Below are 20938 nucleotides of genomic sequence, written 5' to 3' on the forward strand. Positions count from 1 at the left end.
TCTTGAATTTATTTGAACTTGTTGTTTTGTGTGTAGATTAGACTGTTTGCTGGGTGGGCCGAGTTTACAAATATCCTGGTTTTGAATTTGCTCGTTTTTTCTTGGTAAAGGTCTAAAAAATTCTTATTTGATGTATTTGGCCATCCCTCCATTGTTTTGGTGGCGAATAGTTGTTTGGGAAATCAACCTGTGCTTGTGTTATTATGTATTGATTATTGTGCGCAGGGGTGAGTGGTGAAGAAAGTTGGTCAGATGGATTTATGTAGTAGTCTTGTGAGTTGGTCAGTTTTTTGGTTTGGCTGGCTCCCGCACTCTTCTGTAAGGTCTGGTCGGTTTCAGTAGAGAGACCCTGTGTCACTGGAGAAGATCGTTCAGGTTTGTGTGACGAGGTTTGTCTGGATCCCCCACTCTTCTGTAAAATCTGGTCAGTTTGTCGGAGGAATGGACTCTGAGTCATAGGAGAATCATTCAGATGAAGTAATGAAGTTTGGCAAGCTTCTTCACTTACCATGGCCGGCTTGTTAGCAGAGTCTACTGTCGCTTTGGAATCTTTCAGTTTTTGAACTTGCAGTGAAACACTGAAAAAGTTCCGAGGTGATTGAACGTCTTGTTTTTGTGTAAGATTTTTATTTAGTTTTGGGGATGATTTGGCACTAGAGTTTAAGGATTTGTGTAGCTTCATTTGGGTATGGGCTACCTTATAATCTAGTCTTGTTTTGTCTTGCCTCTTCTTGACGTCAGGTTCAAGAACTGTTGTAGATGGGCTGTTCATTTTTTTTTTCAGTTCTGTTATTGATTGTTCCATCAGGTCCTGCTTCTTTCTGATGCAAGCAATATCTAAAAGAAGCGTAGAGTCAAAGTGTGATGTTTTTGCTAAGCATAGGGTATGTGGCCGAGTTGTTTGTGTTTCCATACTATTGAAAGATTTTTAAGTCATGGGTGTGGGAGGCCTCTGCTACCCTTTTTAATTTTAAAATGATTTTTTCCTGTTCATTTGTTTTTATTAGAGTAATTATTAAGTAGTTTCGGTTTGTTTTAGGTCATATTCCTCAAAAATAATTTGCTGTTCAATTTTATCTTTTTTACATTTTTCGAGTTGCTGTTCTAGGTCTTCTAGTTTGTTGAGGAGAGTTTCAATTTTCTGAACATGTTTGGATTCCAATTCTGTGAGTTCCTCGATTTTGCCTCCAAGCCTAGTGTTTTAATTTCAAGTACACATATCTGGCTATTACAATTTTGGACATTGTTCTTTAGTTCTATATTCTCCTGCAACAAAATAGTTCCAGCTTCAGCGGCCAATGTTAAAGACGTTTCCAAGTCTTGATCTCCTAGCATCCCCGTGGTCCATAACTTTTGTCTTTACTTCTTCTAATTTTTGAGTCGATTTGGAAGGAGTTTGAGTTTTCTAAATTTTTATTTTGGTCAGAACTATTATTTATTTATTTGTTATTTATTGATTACTCAAAAACTATTGATTTGTTATTTGTTGTTTACTTATATTACATATTATTTGTTGAATAATTAATAAAATTGAAAGTTCATTCTATTTATTTTATCAATTTGATAACAATGACATGCTGTAAGCAATATTTATACCCTATATTGCATATTATCTTATAAACTTTTATTAATCTTGACTTGCCTTATGTATTTCTGTGGAATATCTAATAGCTTAATAAATATTCTATTCCATTCATTGCTGTCCCTTGATAACACTTCAAAATCAATTCCACAGAATAACAGTGGTGAAATATGAACATTCAAAGAAATTAGCCATACACAATTCTATCCACATGAAAAAGGTAGCTTTGTTAAACTGTAATCACAATTTAAATATAAACTTTTATTCTTAAATGTAACAAAAGAACAGGAAATTTTATTTTGGTTTGGTGGAAGATATTAGTTTTTTTGTGTTATCAGTTGAGCAGATGCATTGTAAGTAGATACACATATTATATTAAAATACATTTATTAAGGTGTTTTTAAAAGCTATGAAGCCAAACAATGTGGGTATGATGATATTTATAACCCTTTTAATAATAACTGATTTCAAAAATTGAACAACGATTAATAAACACAATAAATCTGTGTATGATTGTGTTAGCTGTTCTCCTATGTATGGTATCAAAACAATTATTCTGGTAATGTACTAGTAAATTCTATCCTGGTAAAACCAAGAGTGCATATCAATGACCTAATACTCGTTTAAAATTAATTTAGTAGTATATTTTATTAAATTTACATAACAATTAATACACTTTATAATTTATAAATTTAAGTTGGTGTGATAACTGAAAGTAATTTCAGTCTGTTTTGCCACTGTAGCTGCATCTGCTAACTGTTCTCAGCTAGTGCACATAAATGAGAATTTATTCCTTCACTTCTATTGGCCAGTGGGACAGTGAACACATTCCTGGTGTTTCTGTTATCTCTGCAGTTTGGTGTAGTGTCTGAGTGGGAGTGGCTGGCAGGCCAGCAGACAGACAGACAGACAGACTTAGCAGCGAGGAGGGGAATATCTAAGCTTAGACACAGCAAGGCCAATAACCCCACCAGGGCTTCTCCTACTCCTACAGTCCGGTCCCTTTCATCACACTTTCCATTTCATTGCCCTTCCTTCCGAACTGGACCACTCCTGGTCTACAAATGTTTTAAACACCTTTTTGATAAATTTGCCATGGGAGGGGACAATATGACCTACTGCCCCAGAACCAGGTACTCAAGAAGGAAACTTCACATGCAACTGTCATACAATATTATACACTAAATATTACATATATATATTTTACTGTATATGATTATTATGGCAACATAATCTGTATGACAATATAGATGAACAATACCCTGAAAAGTAATGACATTTTAAATAGCCTCTTCTATACTTTCTCAAAATATTATATATAAACTGCAGTTTATTACAAAAACTTATTTAAAATTATGAATTATTATCACTCATTAGAAATTTACTGAAAACATCTGTCTGAACTAATTTTTGAACATATGTTTTCTTCGGTTTTCTGGTAGCAATTTTCAATTACTGAGGTTTCTTTCTCTTTTTACATATTGCCTAAAAGCACTCTATTTGCAATTGTCTTTGTCTATATCACAGGCTACAGTATGTAAACAAAAAATTTATTTTATAAATCACTTTAAACTACTGATACAGAAACAAACTGGTTATAACACGCAGATGTGTTGTAGTTAGGGCAAAATACTTTGGGGAGTGGCAATACAACATAGTTTGGAGAGTGGCAATACAACATAGTTTGGAGAGTGGCAATACAAAATAGTTTGGAGAGTGGCAATACAAAATAGTTTGGAGAGTGGCAATACAAAATAGTTTGGAGAGTGGCAATACAAAATACTTTGGGGAGTGGCAATACAAAATAGTTTGGAGAGTGGCAATACAAAATACTTTGGGGAGTGGCAATACAAAATAGTTTGGAGAGTGGCAATACAAAATAGTTTGGAGAGTGGCAATACAAAATAGTTTGGAGAGTGGCAATACAAAATAGTTTGGAGAGTGGCAATACAAAATACTTTGGGGAGTGGCAATACAAAATAGTCTGGAGAGTGGCAATACAAAATACTTTGGGGAGTGGCAATACAAAATAGTTTGGAGAGTGGCAATACAAAATACTTTGGGGAGTGGCAATACAAAATACTTTGGAGAGTGGCAATACAAAATACTTTGCCATCAAAACTACATGTTACAGCTGATGTGCAGAATGAACGGTTTAGTAATTTACACAGAGATTACAATTTAAAATAAATATCTACAAACTTGATGTGCAGAATGAACTGATTAGTAATTTACACAGAGATTACAATTTAAAATAAATATCTACAAACTTGATGTGCAGAATGAACTGATTAGTAATTTACACAGAGATTACAATTTAAAATAAATATCTACAAACTTGATGTGCAGAATGAACTGATTAGTAATTTACACAGAGATTACAATTTAAAATAAATATCTACAAACTTGATGTGCAGAATGAACTGATTAGTAATTTACACAGAGATTACAATTTAAAATAAATATCTACAAACTTGATGTGCAGAATGAACTGATTAGTAATTTACACAGAGATTACAATTTAAAATAAATATCTACAAACTTGATGTGCAGAATGAACTGATTAGTAATTTACACAGAGATTACAATTTAAAATAAATATCTACAAACTTGATGTGCAGAATGAACTGATTAGTAATTTACACAGAGATTACAATTTAAAATAAATATCTACAAACTTGATGTGCAGAATGAACTGATGAGTAATTTACACAGAGATTACAATTTAAAATAAATATCTACAAACTTGATGTGCAGAATGAACTGATTAGTAATTTACACAGAGATTACAATTTAAAATAAATATCTACAAACTTGATGTGCAAAATGAACTGATTAGTAATTTACACAGAGATTACAATTTAAAATAAATATCTACAAACTTGATGTGCAAAATGAACTGATTAGTAATTTACACAGAGATTACAATTTAAAATAAATATCTACAAACTTGATATGCAAAATGAACTGATTAGTAATTTACACAGAGATTACAATTTAAAATAAATATCAACAAACTATCACAAAAATACAATAGTAAAACCAAACTGTCTTTGATTATAAAAATAACCAAACATTTTTAATTTGTGAAATTAACGAAAAAGGTGTTAACACATTAATAAAATTCAGGAGCAAAACAGAAAATAAATTTTAACACACGTAGGAATTATTTAATGCTCCTAGAGTTAATTAAAAATAAGAGTATTTAAAATTATAACAGGAAAGACAAGGTATACAATCTAAGAAAAGTCAGTATTAGTTTTAAAAATTAAGAAGATTAAACTTAATTTTAATTTAATTAAATACTAAAATGTTTTGAAGATTTCTTTTAATGTACCTCTCTCTCAGTATTCACTTTTACAAGTAGATTATTAAAATTGCTATATTAGTAATATTCTAAAATATGTATTTACATTTTAGTTGATTTGTTATAATTATTGTGAAGTGAGTATGACATTATTATAAAGCACAATTTCTAGTTTAATATCATTAAAACTGTACAAAAATTAAATCTGTCCACAAATTATAATGATTATGCATTTTAGTTACGATAATTGAATCCACCATCACAGTGAAGATGTTATAGTTTACAAAGAATATAGAGAGATCTCAATATTCTATAAAATAAATATCTGAATGATTATCAAATTAAATGTACTAACAAAATTTTATCTTCAAGTAAATTAAATAATTTCATCCCGATATCATATTTTAAAAACAAAAACACGTTTTTAGCAAGCTACATGTGGCCACAAAAGTAGTTGATTCAGAAAAATGTTCACCACATATTTATTTCTATAACAAAGAATATGTCCAACATATAAGTTAATAGCTAAACAATCCTTAATAAATTAAAACAAAATCCAATAATAGCATTGTCTATGAACATTGCTGATTAAAAGAAAGAAGACAAATCTGAACTGAACACCTGCTCATTAGTGTTTATAGTCACACATATAAATTGTTTCACACTGTGAACATCTGAAAACACAACTGTAAATCTACACAATAGTGAATCATCAATAAGATATTTTGTATGCACAGGTGTTTAGGTTCATTTACCTTTGTGTGCCTTGACTACACGAGTCTAGAATACGCTTATTCCTCCCATTCTTTGTTGACAAACTTACACTACTTGATATATAACTGAAATTATCTCTGCACCACACAAGATCATAATTATATAAATTAAATGATATATTGTTATTTTTAGTAAACTGAGATATATAGACAAAGACTAAAAACAATGTATTCTATTCCTTGCACTTAAATGAATGTGTTCTGTGAACAGTGCAAAGAAGAATATAAATTTCACTTTTTTACATTTGCTTTCTCTAAAAGGAGATGATCATTTGAGGCTCCCAACTTATTGAAAATATATTTTGAACACACCAAAAATTAAGGCCCACTGCATCTAGAAACATTCCACCAAATTTCATTTTTTAACTCACAGATTGGCAAGCCTGGATTTAGTAGTACCACTAAACATTAATGATAAATAAATAAAATATCTACCTGTTGATGAATCCATAGCCGCTCTTGACGTTGAACCATTTGACAACCCCAGTTACCCTGCTTGCTGAAAAATTTAAAAAAGATTGTAACATACCACATAATATAGACACTACATTTATAATACATGTTTTGAAACAACGAACATTTTCAGTGTAAAGTAATCATCTTCCAGCATATAACACCAGTCACTAGTCAATATTTACTTACTAGAACTATGTTCCTAAGCTTTTTACTGAGTTTATCTCAGACTAGCTTTAACTTCAATCAGACACACTAGAATCAATTGTGCGTTCTTTCCAATTTTGAGTGTCAAGTGGAATTATTTTGAGATATTTTCCCATTACAATAACAACTGTAATCTGGTTGGAGTGTATCACACATACTCTGATATCTGTCTATAGTAGATAACTGGTACAGTGTCAGAGCTGTGTGTAGGTTGCCATGTGCACTATAGTCACTGAAAACCTATAATTCCTTGAATATTGTGCACTATAGTCACTGAAAACCTATAATTCCTTGAATATTGTGCACTATAGTCACTGAAAACCTATAACTCCTTGAATATTGTGCACTATAGTCACTGAAAACCTATAATTCCTTGAATATTGTGCACTATAGTCACTGAAAACCTATAATTCCTTGAATATTGTACACTATAGTCACTGAAAACCTATAATTCCTTGAATATTGTGCACTATAGCCACTGAAAACCTATAATTCCTTGAATATTGTGCACTATAGTCACTGAAAACCTATAATTCCTTGAATATTGTACACTATAGTCACTGAAAACCTATAATTCCTTGAATATTGTGCACTATAGTCACTGAAAACTTATAATTCCTTGAATATTGTGCACTATAGTCACTGAAAACCTATAATTCCTTGAATATTGTACACTATAGTCACTGAAAACCTATAATTCCTTGAATATTGTGCACTATAGTCACTGAAAACTTATAATTCCTTGAATATTGTGCACTATAGTCACTGAAAACCTATAATTCCTTGAATATTGTGCACTATAGTCACTGAAAACTTATAATTCCTTGAATATTGTGCACTATAGTCACTGAAAACCTATAATTCCTTGAATATTGTGCACTATAGTCACTGAAAACCTATAATTCCTTGAATATTGTACACTATAGTCACTGAAAACCTATAATTCCTTGAATATTGTGCACTATAGTCACTGAAAACCTATAATTCCTTGAATATTGTGCACTATAGTCACTGAAAACCTATAATTCCTTGAATATTGTGCACTATAGTCACTGAAAACCTATAATTCCTTGAATATTTTTAACTATTAAAATATTTTAACAGCTTTACCTTAATCTTTCTAATTTCAATGACTGAACTCTAATTCAATACATGGCAGCATTAACTAAACAAGTTTAAAATAAAATAATGTTCATAAAATTACAAATTATGTGATCTTGAATTGAAGACATTGCTTAGTGTTATGTGTGCATACTTTAAAGTAGAAACCCATACACATTATATTTATCAATAGTAATAGAGCCCATTATAGTGAAAATGAAACACTGATGATCCCACAGTACAAAGTTCTACAATCAACCAAGATAAAAAACATTGCAAGATTTATATCGATTCTACCCTAACAGCTCTCAATTTAGGACACATCTAGGCAAGCCACTTTTCGGAAATATCAGAAGAAACAATTGTTTTATTGGCTACGTTTCCGTTAGGATCAACCCCTGCCCAATGCACTTTTAGAATTTGATAGTTGTTGTCAAATGAATACTAACAGGGCATATTTTTTATCGGTAATCCAAATCAACATACAAATTTAACTTTCAATGCTAGACAATGGCTTAAAATTTTTCAAATTAGGCTAAAAACCACGATATTCTGTTTCTAAAATGTTTGAAGCCTCACACTCATAATTGTATTATTATTAATTTAACTAACCCAAACAGTCCTATTGCTGCAATACATGAATTTTCTATTATTCATCTCCACTTTGCTTGTATAAAAAATGTAACTGTGTTGAATTTTATTAATATTCTTGTATCAGACATTAGCAAAGAAACCTAGCACAAAAATGGGCTAATCTGACAAAAAACTTTGATATGATCTTCCAATGCCCTGACCACTTACATGGTGCGGGAAATGTGGACCAGATTTAATTAATTGATTCAGATGTTCATATTTAATTCATGACCTTGTAAATATTCAGAAGGTACACTTGATATCAGTTCAGTGAACAAATTCATGTTAATGTAGCCCTACAGGCTTCTTTAAAGACAAGAAAAATAAATAATTTCAATATTCCAAGAGGAAATGTTAACAATTAGTTTTAATTTGAGTCATCTTGATCCAGCTCACAGAAAAAAATTAATAAAAATTGTTTTTTTACAGTAATTAAATAAAATTTATATTGTTCTGTTTTTAGAGAAGATAATTAATTAATTACACTGTTTGACTACGAAATTGTGAAAAAAAATAAACAAAAAGCCAATCACTCATCCCAACAGTAATACTGCCTTTATGATATGTCCATTGCAAACTAAATAAATAATCATAAAAAAGTTCAATGCTTTTGAACATGTGGACACCAGCTTTCCAGAATAATTATGCAAATTAATATCTACAAAAGCAATTTTATACCACATATCTGATGTTGCCAAATAAATATATATTAAGTTCTTTTCTACAAGTGTTCTTTTTTTATAGCACAAAATAAAACCATTACAAATACACTCTTGTCTTTTCTCTACAACAGGGCAAGCAATGCTTGATACAAATTCGTTCAACTATCAAAATTGAAGTAATCTTGAATGTAACTCTTGCAATAAATTATTTAAAATCATTATTGTTAATTACGTGATATAAATTATTGTAAAGGATCTGTTGTGCTGGAAGACAACAAAAAATTCAGATAAACCGAACTGACTTGGGTAATTTGCGAAACAACATTAAAAGATTACAGGCCATTTGTCAAATAAAAACATCTTATCTCAGCTGACTTAGCAGGTCAACAGATAAACCGAGACTTTTCAAGTCTAAGTGTGGTTGTGTAAGGGAGAAATGAAATATAAAATTGCTGACTTTTAGTTTTGAACAAGTTGTCAGCAAATCATAGAAACACGAACACAATATCATCAGTCCAAAAGTCAGATTAATAATTGGTAATAAATGTTCGCATTTAAAAACATCAAAGAACTGTTTGTGGGTGATAATAAAAAATAAATCAAATACAGAGCAATTATAATACAATATGTTTCAGCTTGATATTTTGAAAATTAACTAATTATTAATGATTATTTTATTCTTTTAAATTTTTTTGAAAAAAAAAAAAAGTTTATAAAAGTATTAAACATCTCTATTGAAAGTTGCAGATTATTAAAAAAAAATATAATGTAGGGATTAATGTCTCGTGCTCAACTCTGTACATAACAAAATTAAGAATTAAGAAGAAAACTGATGCACCACAAAAATCATCCCCATTCAATTATACTAACTTATTTTATTGACCATTGTGATATTTTTTACTTTAATGTTTATAAATTTACCCTAAATCTTGGTTAATTTGTAACTATTAGCCTTTTATCTTTATAAATTAATAAAAATTTGGGCCATGATAAAACACACTAAAAATTTACATACAAAATTGGTACAACGTAATCATATAGCCGCATTTAATATGTTTTGATGCATTCATTAATGCAATTTTTTCTTCCTCGTAAGTCTTTGAAATTATAACAAATGTTTTTATGATCTGTCAGCCGATGGATTCATCAGATGCCGATTATGAGGTTTGGATAGTAGCATACTTCACTCTTTACTTTGTTCCATAATTATTGTTTTGTTTTAAAACGAATCATTAAGCAGTGTACAATTTACATTTATCAGTGTAATATCAGTATGGATATTTGCATGTTTCCACAGCATCAAGCTTTTGTTAGTTTTATTGTTTCCAGTATTGCTGCCAAGTGCATAAAAGTTTGACGATCTATTGTTATGTTGTACTTTATCTGATGTCTTTTTTACAAAACAGTTAGTGAAGAAAACTTTGCAAACAATGAAAATGGTCTCTTACAGGCTTTAGACGAGAGTATTAGCTCAACATTTCTCAGTAGTAGGCCTGGTGGCGTTAGTAATCAAGTGGTAGTGTTTTTTATAGATGGTTTTTATTAAAAAAATATATACAATATATAAAGCTATAGACAGACATTTGGAATAAAACCCAAAAGCGTATTGAAAAGTTAACAGAATTATATTAAAACATATTAAAAATATATTTCATTCTATTTTATTAAAGATAAATATATTATATTTTCAATTTTCTTGCAAATAATTTTTTTTAATCTTTCAAAGTGGTTATTGAACAATTTTTTTTCTGAAAAGCTTGCAAACATACAAAAACAAATCAGACCGGCAATTTTAAGAGGGTAACATAGTAAAATATCTGTGCAACTCAACAACAAACAAGACAAGGCTGATCAGCTGTGAAGTACCCTGATGAGAGAAACACATGGTACTGCTTTTTGCGACTCTGTTCCTGCCAAAAACTAAACATACATAGTTCAAGTATGGTGTTAAAATTTAATTCCTTTGTTTAGAACCAATATCTTTTAAAACAATGATATGAAAAAGTTCCCATTAACCGAATTATTTTTGTAGGCATTTTAAACAATGTTTTCATATGATTGTTTAATATGTAAGAAATTGAAACAAGATGGTTGTCACCATACACTTTACTTAACACAGATGCTAGGTCCTGGTAAGATAAACTGTTAAAAAATTGTGGATTCAGGATAGTACCAAAGTACCACGATTTTTAGTTGCAAGTACCAGTAAAGTATGTTATTTGAATTTATTATATTTAGTCAAGTGCTATAAACATTTTTTTGAAAGTATTTCTCTTTCGCATAATATTGTTTTGTGCATAGAAAAAAATACTATTGTTGCAATATAACATGTCCCCAGAGCAAGCTCAATATTCTTAAAAATGCTATATTGCAGGTTTTATCCATATGAAAATAAAAAGTGTTATGAAACAAGTCCATCAAACTGTATATTTACTGAAACGTACAATTAATTGGTATATTTTGTAATTTTAATTTAGCAAATATGTAAAAATTCTGATCTCTCCCTAAAACTAAAAAAATTGAAAAAAATTCAAATACTCCAACACAAACCAAAAACAATAAAATGTTTACTTATACAAATATGGACAGTAAAACAATACAATACTTTCATCAAGAAAAGGCAGTAGGAACTACACTGGTTTGTCAGCTTCAGACACACACATCTTTATGACATTGAGGTGCATGCGTATTATACAGAGTAATTTGCTAATGTTAAAGAACATTTTGGTACGTTTAATAACCACTGTTTTTATCATAGTTACGAGACCTAGGCCTTAGGGGGTTTGGGGCCTTAGTTTAGTGACCCCAAATGTTACATCTGACAATACTCATGAAAATTTTAAATTTCAACAATAAACATTTTTTAACAAGTTACCATTAGGAGTCCGGCAATTACCTTGTAATAAATACAAAAGTGTGATATGTATGTACTTGGTTAAGAAGAAAATGTTTTTATACCACTGAAGAATATTTTTACTGTGATTTTAATGATGTATTGTTGTTGTAATATTATGACTTAGCTGTTTTAACTTGACAAGGCTTATTGTAATTTTTTTTACTTAACAGCTATTAAGAATCTGAGTCAGAAAAAGTGATGACAACGCATAATCAAATAACTTTTTATTATAATAATTTCTTATACTTTTTATAAAATACCCTTGTAAAATATGAAAAATTAGTCTGCCAATAGAGGTAATTTAATTGCCAGTTCTTGGGTTAAAATTCCATGGCTGCATCAAGTACTTGTAAGAATTGGTGACATATGCTACTACGATCACCTTGGTCCCAGATTTTCCGGCAGAACACACAAATATAACTTAAAACAGTCTTAGCGATTCCCAAGTTACAATTCATCAGTAATTGGCAATGAATGTAATGAGATTAGATTAATATACATAAAAAACTAACAATATTAAACATCAAATCAGAAATATTTGATTTAAAATATTGAAAATTATCATTTATAACTTTTTAAAACGGGTTATTTTTATTTTCAACCATCATAATTTATCTCATTTATAAAACAGACCACTTTCTACATGAATAATGAGTTTTATAAACATTAACAGATTAATTAATTTTAACTGAAAGTTTTCTTGAACAGTCACTATAAAATTTATTAACATGATTAACATTTAACTGAGACTTGTCTAATACAAGTATCCCACCCATGTGGTTGGTTGTTTTTAAACCAAACACAACCTGTCCATTAAATTACTCGATAAATGTCAGGAATTCCTGATATTTAAGTTATCTTTTCTAAAATAACTGCATAATTAAAAGTTTATAATTTACACAATAATTAAATAATATTAATACTTTAGTTATCGTTTTACAATAAATGCGATTCCCCGACTTCTTGTACGTTTCAAGTAGGCCTGATAATGAATATAAAAAAAAAATTATTTAAAATTATAATCCACTTATAATTTTGCAGTTGAAAATATACGGGAGTAGTAAACTGAAGGTAGTGAAAAATTACCAATAAGTGGTTTGGTTCTACTTATAGCGAAATGACGTAGCCTTTGCTCGTTGGAGTCTAAAGGTTCTTGGTTGTAGTAGTCTTGAGGGCTGCATACAGAAAATGTAGACAAAAAGACAAAACCTCCGAGAGCCAGACACACCTCAACCCATGGCGTCTTTCCGATCATCACTCACACCGAACGACGGACACTGTGTCAGTGGGGAACCGTTACATCAACAGATTACACACATTAATTGATAAATATGTGTGATTGTTAATCAGTTTAATTACCGAGATTACACCACAATAGAACCTGAATAAAAGTATGCTTAAGTATCTTGTAAGACTTAACATTTGCTTATGTACACAAACAAAATTAAAGAGAGTTTCAGCAAATTCTAGAAAACATCGAGACTTAATATACAGTAAAAAAAAAAAAAAAAAAAAAAAAAAAAAAAACTATTTTTGTCCAATTGTTATTAATCTGTACAAATTTTCCATTGGTTAGATTTCCAAATAATATAGAAATTATCAAATTAATTTGTCCTAAAACGTATATCAGTACACTCAAATATGTTCAAAACATACAAATATATTCATATCTGCTAACAAGAAAAATGTTATTGTAGTGTTGGATGCGCACATTGGAGTATGTATAGCAATATTAAAAATGTTGCCAGCTGCACTTGTAAGTGTAATCTGACGGTATTGTTTCTGTTTATCGGCTCATTGTACTGTTGCCTTAGCACTAATGAACAATGCATACTTTATCATTAATTCATTACTGTACAATTCTGTTTTTGTTGTTCAATTTCTATAATTTAACTTGTTAGGCTGTGCAAAACAAATTAAACAGGACATTACAACTTTTAAAGTGTGTATTTTTTTAGGTAACTGCAGATAACAATAAAAACACCAGGCATTTAAGTGTTATATTGAAACTGAAAATTTTTAGCTTAACACTGAGGAGTCCTTTTGTTTTGTTGTGACTGCCATTGGCGATGTGGCAAACACCATATCAGAAATCGATACTTTTTTTATGTAGGCCACTATTTTTATAACAGTTTTTTTGTTATTGCGAATTTACATAAACTACATTATTAGAAAGAACACTATTTATTTTAATTACTGTGAAAATTACATGTCATTCTGTCCCTATGTACTATGTTACTGGTTACAGTGCTCATGTGATTTGAGTTTGAATTTAGTTACTATCTCAAGAAAGTTTATCTTTTTATGCCAGAAGTGTGGGCGCCACCCGCAGCCCGCATTGATGGCCAGGGACATTTCCAACCGATACTTTTCCAGCCTCAAATTATATCCTACATCGTCCAACTTTTTCAACGCCACGCCAGCACTCCTGATGAAAAAAAGAAAACATCTCTCGGGATAGTACCCAAATTTAAACTCAGATCACGTGAGGGTGTTGTGACACGCCTAAGTCAGGAATCACAACCACCTTGTTGTGTGTCAACTTCACTAATTCTAAAACATGCATTTAATAAAAAAACTTAACACAACACTAATTATTAACCCTTTCTGGGCCAGGCGGCAATATATTGCCACCATAGATCGCGTCTGAAAAGTGCCAGGCGGCAAAATATTGCAGTCTGTGACATACGCGAAAAGCGCCAGGCGGCAATGTATAGTCTCCTTGATATTCGTCGTTTTCTTAAATAAATACGACGTCAAATGATTAAAGTTTTATGTTTTTTTATTCCCTGGTATATTTGTAGATAATTAATATGAATATCATTTTTATTTTGGAGGTCTATACATTTTTATTTCGTAATTGTCATGTGACATTATCAGCTGACTCGATCTTTTGTTGTTAATTCTTTATGCTTTAGTGTAATCGTACTATTGTATCCTGGATTCTTCTTCATTATTTTATTTTGTGGTTGTAAATATTAATAGTGTTAGTTGTTACGTGCTTAGCTATTGTGTGTAGTAGTTACAATGACTGACAATTTGCGATCTCACAGGAGTGAAATTGTAAGTAGCACATTTGTAAATAGAAAAAGTGTAAATAAATTTCAAATAAAATTGTCTAAATATTTCTTGGTAAAAAGTGTTTTTATACTGTATTGAAACTGTTTATGAATCCTACAATCATCTGTTTACCGGTACATCCATAATGTGAATATTTATTTTAAGTTTCTTGCAATGTAAGAGTCAGTTGCTTTAACACTTATAAAATGTTGCGAAGTACAATTATGCATATTTATACAAAATGTGTCATAAAAAATTTATTTATGAGAGAAATAACACAAAATGTTGTATGGTTCTTCCTTTCTAAATGTACAATATAATAAAATAGCTTCCCACAGTAAAATTATTTTTCCTTTTTTAGTTATTTGCAAAAAAACATAAAAAAAAAACAGGAAATAAAATCTGTGTGTGTTTTTTTTATGATATTGTAATTATTTTTGGTTCCTGATATTAAAAACTGTGGCCTCCAGATAAAAGTAAAGTACCCAGAAATCAACTTCAACTCATTCTAGTAAATTTATAATTCCTACACTGACACATTTAATTTTGGACAGTTACAATAATCATGTTCTAAAACTTTCATGAGGTTTTACTGCCCCACATTCTGCTGTTCACTTATTCATTGATATGAAATATGGAGTCATCGCTGAGGCAGGCTCTGTTCATAAATTTTACATCTTTTTCTTTACTATGCCACATTCCTGCACAGAATTCTCTACGAGCAACTTATCTAAATAAACAATTTGTGATCACTTTTTCATTTGAAACTGCATTGAAACTTTGCTATATTTTGTGATTGGCTGAAGGTTAACCATTTGATGATCAATAAGACAACAGTGATCAATACAGCTTTCTTATCACTGGTTGGTGGGTTTTTGTCAATCTAATGTTTTTTTGAAGAAGTTATTATCTTTTTTGATTATTTATCTTCCTTTATTGTCATTAGTTAATACTATTATTATTTTTACAAATAAGACATTAGGGATTTTGGGGGTTGGGTGGACACTTATGAATATAACACCACAATTTATGAACATAATATCACGTGCAATTATAAGTAGTATTTTTATGTAAATATTTTTAAAGAGGTAGTAATTAATTTTATTAACTTTTTTAATTTGATAAAACAGTTGATTTTTAAGATATTTAAAGAAAATTCATAAATTTGTAGTCCATACTGTCTGTACACCTTAAAATTACAGATCAAAAGACGGGCTACTGCTTTTAGTTGCCTTGGGAGTTTCTTCTAAAACTGGAAAATATCATACAAATGAGATCATGGAGGGAGAAATTTAAAATATGTCAAAAACCTTGTAGTTTATGATAAATTACGATTCAATTTTGTTGTAATAGTTATATTTTTATAGCTATTCATAGTCGAGTACTGTTATCAGTTAACTCTGTTGTTTTAATACTTTTTACCATTATTAGTTGTCACTGTAGTATTATTATTGTTGATTTTTTGTTATATGTAAAAACCAATCATACTCTCAACTGTAAATGGATCTTTCAGTTAATCAATAAATGTTTAAAAATCACAAATAAACATATTTAATAGGGTCCCCCTTAATTGAGTGAGTTTTGTTAGTTTACCGAGCCCTTATTGAGCTACTTTTTAACGTCAGGGGCTTTACGTATGTTACCAAAAGTATTGAGGTTTTTTTAAACATGTGTTAAAACCAAACTGTTCAATTTAGTCTTTTGCAGAGTCTTATTTAAAACATCGCCACATATAAACAGTGAAAGATAAAATTCTTTAAATTTCATTTTTGAACCTCATGAGTACGGTAAACACATATAAAAATATTCTTAAATGGTCAAGCAACAAATATACATATATAGAAATAACATTAATAAAAAAATTTTAGGTTCACAGTCCAATTCTTGAGATATCCAACAGAAAACAGACTCCAAGACAAACAAAAGAAGAATTGTGCCAGAGCCCATTATAATAGCTAAGCTAAATTAACAAAATTTAAAGTTTATGATTCAATTTCATTTTTGAGATCACCCTGAGTTATAGACTTTGTTAATACTCAAGACAAATTGAATGGGGGAACATGTACTACCATCGAACCAATTCTACATACAATTAAGGTGATACAACAAAGTATTGAAGAACCTAATGGAATAATATGAAAGACTTACCCACCAATACACCAAACATCGCATGTTAAAATGTCAGGCTACAGGATAAGTGACCACCACAACTATCGAATAATTGATATTTCTGATTAAATCTAAACTATTTCTAATCGATAATTTGATTTGCTGATTCGATTGTCTTGGTGGCCGCTTATTCTACTTCAGCTAAATGTCAATTTATTGAGCGAGTAATCTGTTTACAAATTTGTTATTTCCTTGATTTTTTTGTTGCTATCAAGGGTTGACATGCACTATCACTGAACTCAGATTTTACTTGTATAAAAATTCAGATTCATACAGAATTTGAAGTTCATTCTCGGAATAACATTAGGACAGGGAGAAATTAAATTTTTCCAGCTCCTTGAAGAAGTGAATAGATACCTATCTTATGGGTTTTTTTTTACTTTTTTAACTAGAAGTGTGGAGAGGCACCAAGACGTCACGAAAACCCACACTGATGGCATGGGGCATTTCAGATCGTTACTTTCCCGACCTCATATCGTCAAACAGTATATGACGTCGGAAAAGTTGGCCGATATGGACCAAAGTACTCTAAATATTTGTTAAAATATCTTGAGGGAGAGTACAATAAGCGGACCCGGTTTTTTATATCGATATAATCAACTGATACTGATTTTGAAAGATAACTAACTTGTATTTCTAAACACTTTTTCATATAATAAACATATTAACTTTTACAAATAATAACAGATACTCGAAAGCTCCTGGAGGACTGTGAAACAAAGTTTCAAAAGCAGCATATCAGCTGACCTGCTTGTAGATCATCTGTATTTGTACACAAGAGAGAAGTACGGTTTTATAGAGAGGATACTTTCAATAACTTCTTGAAGGTTATTATTATTAATGACTTCCTATTTCGTTCTAATTGCTTTTTATAGCTAGTTATTACTTATAAATGAGATTGTTACTATTTATATTATTTCAATTCCAAATATAATTTTTATTATGAATATAGATATGTTGATATAATTGATACACTCGTATCCGATACATGAATATTCATTAATATCAATGGTTATACTAATTGATATGGAAACCGAATCCGCTTATTGTACTCTATCTATATCTTTTAATACAAATAGTAGGCCTACATAAGGATAGAGGTTTACATTGTGATTAATTTTAGGTTATTTAGTCTCTCCAACGTCTTCATTTCAAATTTTATTTCATTTAAAAGTTCCACTTTCATAAAAATTACTTTAATTAGTCAAAATAAATATACTTGTAATGTTTTAGAATCGCAATACAACGATCTTTCCGATAATTACATTACCCAGTTTATAAGTCATACTAGGCTAGGTAGCCATATTTTGATTTTAAAGTTGGCTATTCTGTGCATTTTGTTTCCCAGCTGTCAAAATTTTTTGAAACAATTGGAGAAAAAAAGGAAAAAACTGTTGTGTATGTAGCGTAGCAAGCACTAAATCAGGAGGAAAACTAAAAAAATCATCACTATATGTGTGTTAAATGTGTGTACACCAAGTGTTACACCCTCACACTGTTACCCTCTGAACGTTCTCTTAAAATTTTCTATTTTGTACATTTTTATGTAAATAGTTACTTGTTATTTTAAGTGATCCCTAGAGAACAATTTTTATTTATTTCAAGAGAGTTACTAGCCTATTGATCTGTGAAATATTTTGACTCTTGTGTTAAGACCTTCAAGAAAACAAGAAGACATTTAACAGATTAGGCAAAACGGAGTGTTTTTCCAGGTTAGCACACTTTTGGATATTCTTTTTGTACTTTCATAATTTTTAATTTATCAGTTTGAAAGTTTGTAAATTTCAATAGAATAAAAATAGGAATTCAGTGATGTAATCAATGTTTTTCCAATGTTCTTTTTATTGTTGTGTATCACAAGTTAAACTCAAAAAAGTAAAAAATTAAAATACTAATAATTTAATTTTGTTAGAGTAATAAACACAATTTTTTAGTCAAATAAAGTGCAGGATACAAAATACAACTATTTAAGTTTAAAACAAAAAAGAACCCATGAATTTATCTTAAGAAATAGTGTATTTACAATTGTTTAAAGAATTACGGTACATTTTGGCTAAACATGGCTGGCAATCTTGGTACAAACATGCGTGTACGCCTGGCATTCCTGGTACAAATTTTGAAAATTTTGTTTGGCACTAAAAGGGTTAAGGGAATAAGAGTACTACACCAAATAATAAGGCAACATTATTAGACCAATGAAACTATTGTAAAGTTTGATATAGCCTACTCATTATTAAAAAATAATTTATTTTAATTTATAGCCTAGTGTATAGAAGTATGCTAATTAGACCCAATAACATACTTCGTGTAAATATAACACTTTTAATATTTATTTCTACAAAAGTAGTATTTTTCTCAACCTTTATTAAAAACTAAATATAGGCCTACTGTTGGAAAACTTAATTCCTGTTTTCAGAGCAAGGCACAATCTATTAGCAGCGTTTTCCAGCAGAGATTGAACTACAAAATTTTTGTTTCATGGTAATTTATAGTCATATTAAATATAATACATAATATGACAAAGGTCTGAATTTGATATAAAAATAGTCAAGCCCACACGTTTATGCAGTGTGTTCACTTTACAACATGGTGGAACGGGCATGAAGATTTTCGCGGCAATGAAGTAATTTCCGTTATATTCCTCAACTAAGGATATTTGTAACGTACCTAGGACGGGCTTTTGTTGTACAGCCTTTGGTTGTTCGGGCTGCTTCTCCGGGTCAGCCATGACGTCCTAAGGTGGTGGAAAAGGTGGTAAAACACGCCGGACCGATGTTCGCCTTCCTCCCTTGAGTTCAGTTACTTTCCGACTCCTTTTCAACTTGAACATGGCTGCAAACAAGCCGCAGCCGCTATTCAGGAATGATATCTTATTTTTGATTGGTTGAATTACAAGTGACGTATTAAAAACTAATGCTTTTTTCCAAAGAGTAATCGAAGTCTTGTTGTTAAACTTGAACGCTAAATTACACTATATAAAAATACATGCTATTATCTATTCTTGTTAGTTTAAATTAATTTCGTATTAAACAAACTTATCCGGAATTTAAAAAAGAATGCTTCAACTTAACAGCTGTCTAACCATGACAAGGAAGCCAACTGGTTCCTAGCGTGTTTCAAGTGTAAACATAGTTAATGAAATGCATAATAAATGGTCATTATTATAACTTTTAATCTAAATAATACTTATTCTTCCAATCCAAACGCTCAATGATTATGTTTTATAGACATTGCATACAATATTGCATAACAGTAAGCTTGAACAAAAAATAAATTATTCGAGAATATATTTGAACTAATTGATAATTATGTTTTAGTCAAATATTTATCATTTTTTAGATTTATTTAAAAATGTGATATTAAACGTTCAAATATATATGATAAATCAGAAAATCGCCTATATTTTATATCAGAGCCCCCTAAGCATCGCTCTCTGATCGCCCCTTAAATCATCGCGTGATAATCTTATAATTCTGTCTTAGGTACAATCTCTTTCTCCTGTATTATCTGAAATCGGTTCTAAGCCCTTTATCTTCGGCCAGTCAATTCTCAACCATAATGACGTTGGATAGTCCTTTTGACGTGACAACGTCTTAAATTAGGTTGCGGCTCGGAGTCACTCATGAAAAAGTGTAACGCCCGGTAACGTTACGATGCCCGTCCAGTGGGTCCGCCGCACGGGATAAAGCAGATAACTGTGCGTCCGCCGCACGGGATAAAGCAGATAACTATGTTTATTCGTGAAAATGTGGAGTACTTAGATTCGTCATTTACAACAACTACAACAATAAAGGTAAATAATTGTACACTGATATTTCATTATCGTAAACTATGATTGATTGATTAATTGTTAGATTGACACAAAAGTTGAGAAACTGAGTTTATAGGTTATGTCATACTATTGACAAATGTAGATAGTGTTAAGTAAATTATTAGTTTAAATCACTCTGCAATCAATCGTAATTCAGTCGATTGAGAAGAAACAGCGCGTATTGCTAGTCAAACATTTAAAATAACAAATTATAACCTCTAACCTGTCATAACAGTGCGACCAAACAAACGAACTAAACCGACCAATCACCACGCGCGAAGTTA

At 30.4% G+C, this 20938-nt stretch overlaps 1 protein-coding gene across 2 annotated transcripts in view; it reads right to left on the reverse strand.

Annotated features, from left to right (window-relative positions):
- LOC124360872 (Y-box factor homolog) overlaps positions 1-19676 on the reverse strand; it is a 41682-nt gene extending 22006 nt beyond the window's left edge. The window contains exons 1-2 of one of the 2 annotated variants that reach the window (XM_046814844.1): positions 19511-19676; positions 6098-6161 (exon numbers count right to left, since the gene is read on the reverse strand). In XM_046814844.1, coding sequence (XP_046670800.1) covers positions 6098-6161; positions 19511-19571 — 125 coding nt within the window. In that variant the 5' untranslated portion in view covers positions 19572-19676. Of the gene's footprint in view, positions 1-6097; positions 6162-12700; positions 12900-19510 lie in introns of those variants that run through there. The other variant, XM_046814843.1, reaches the window with a different exon arrangement.
- Positions 19677-20938: the final 1262 nt, after the last annotated feature.

Source organism: Homalodisca vitripennis, chromosome 4 (genome assembly GCF_021130785.1).
Source record: "Homalodisca vitripennis isolate AUS2020 chromosome 4, UT_GWSS_2.1, whole genome shotgun sequence".
Lineage (NCBI taxonomy): Eukaryota > Metazoa > Arthropoda > Insecta > Hemiptera > Cicadellidae > Homalodisca > Homalodisca vitripennis.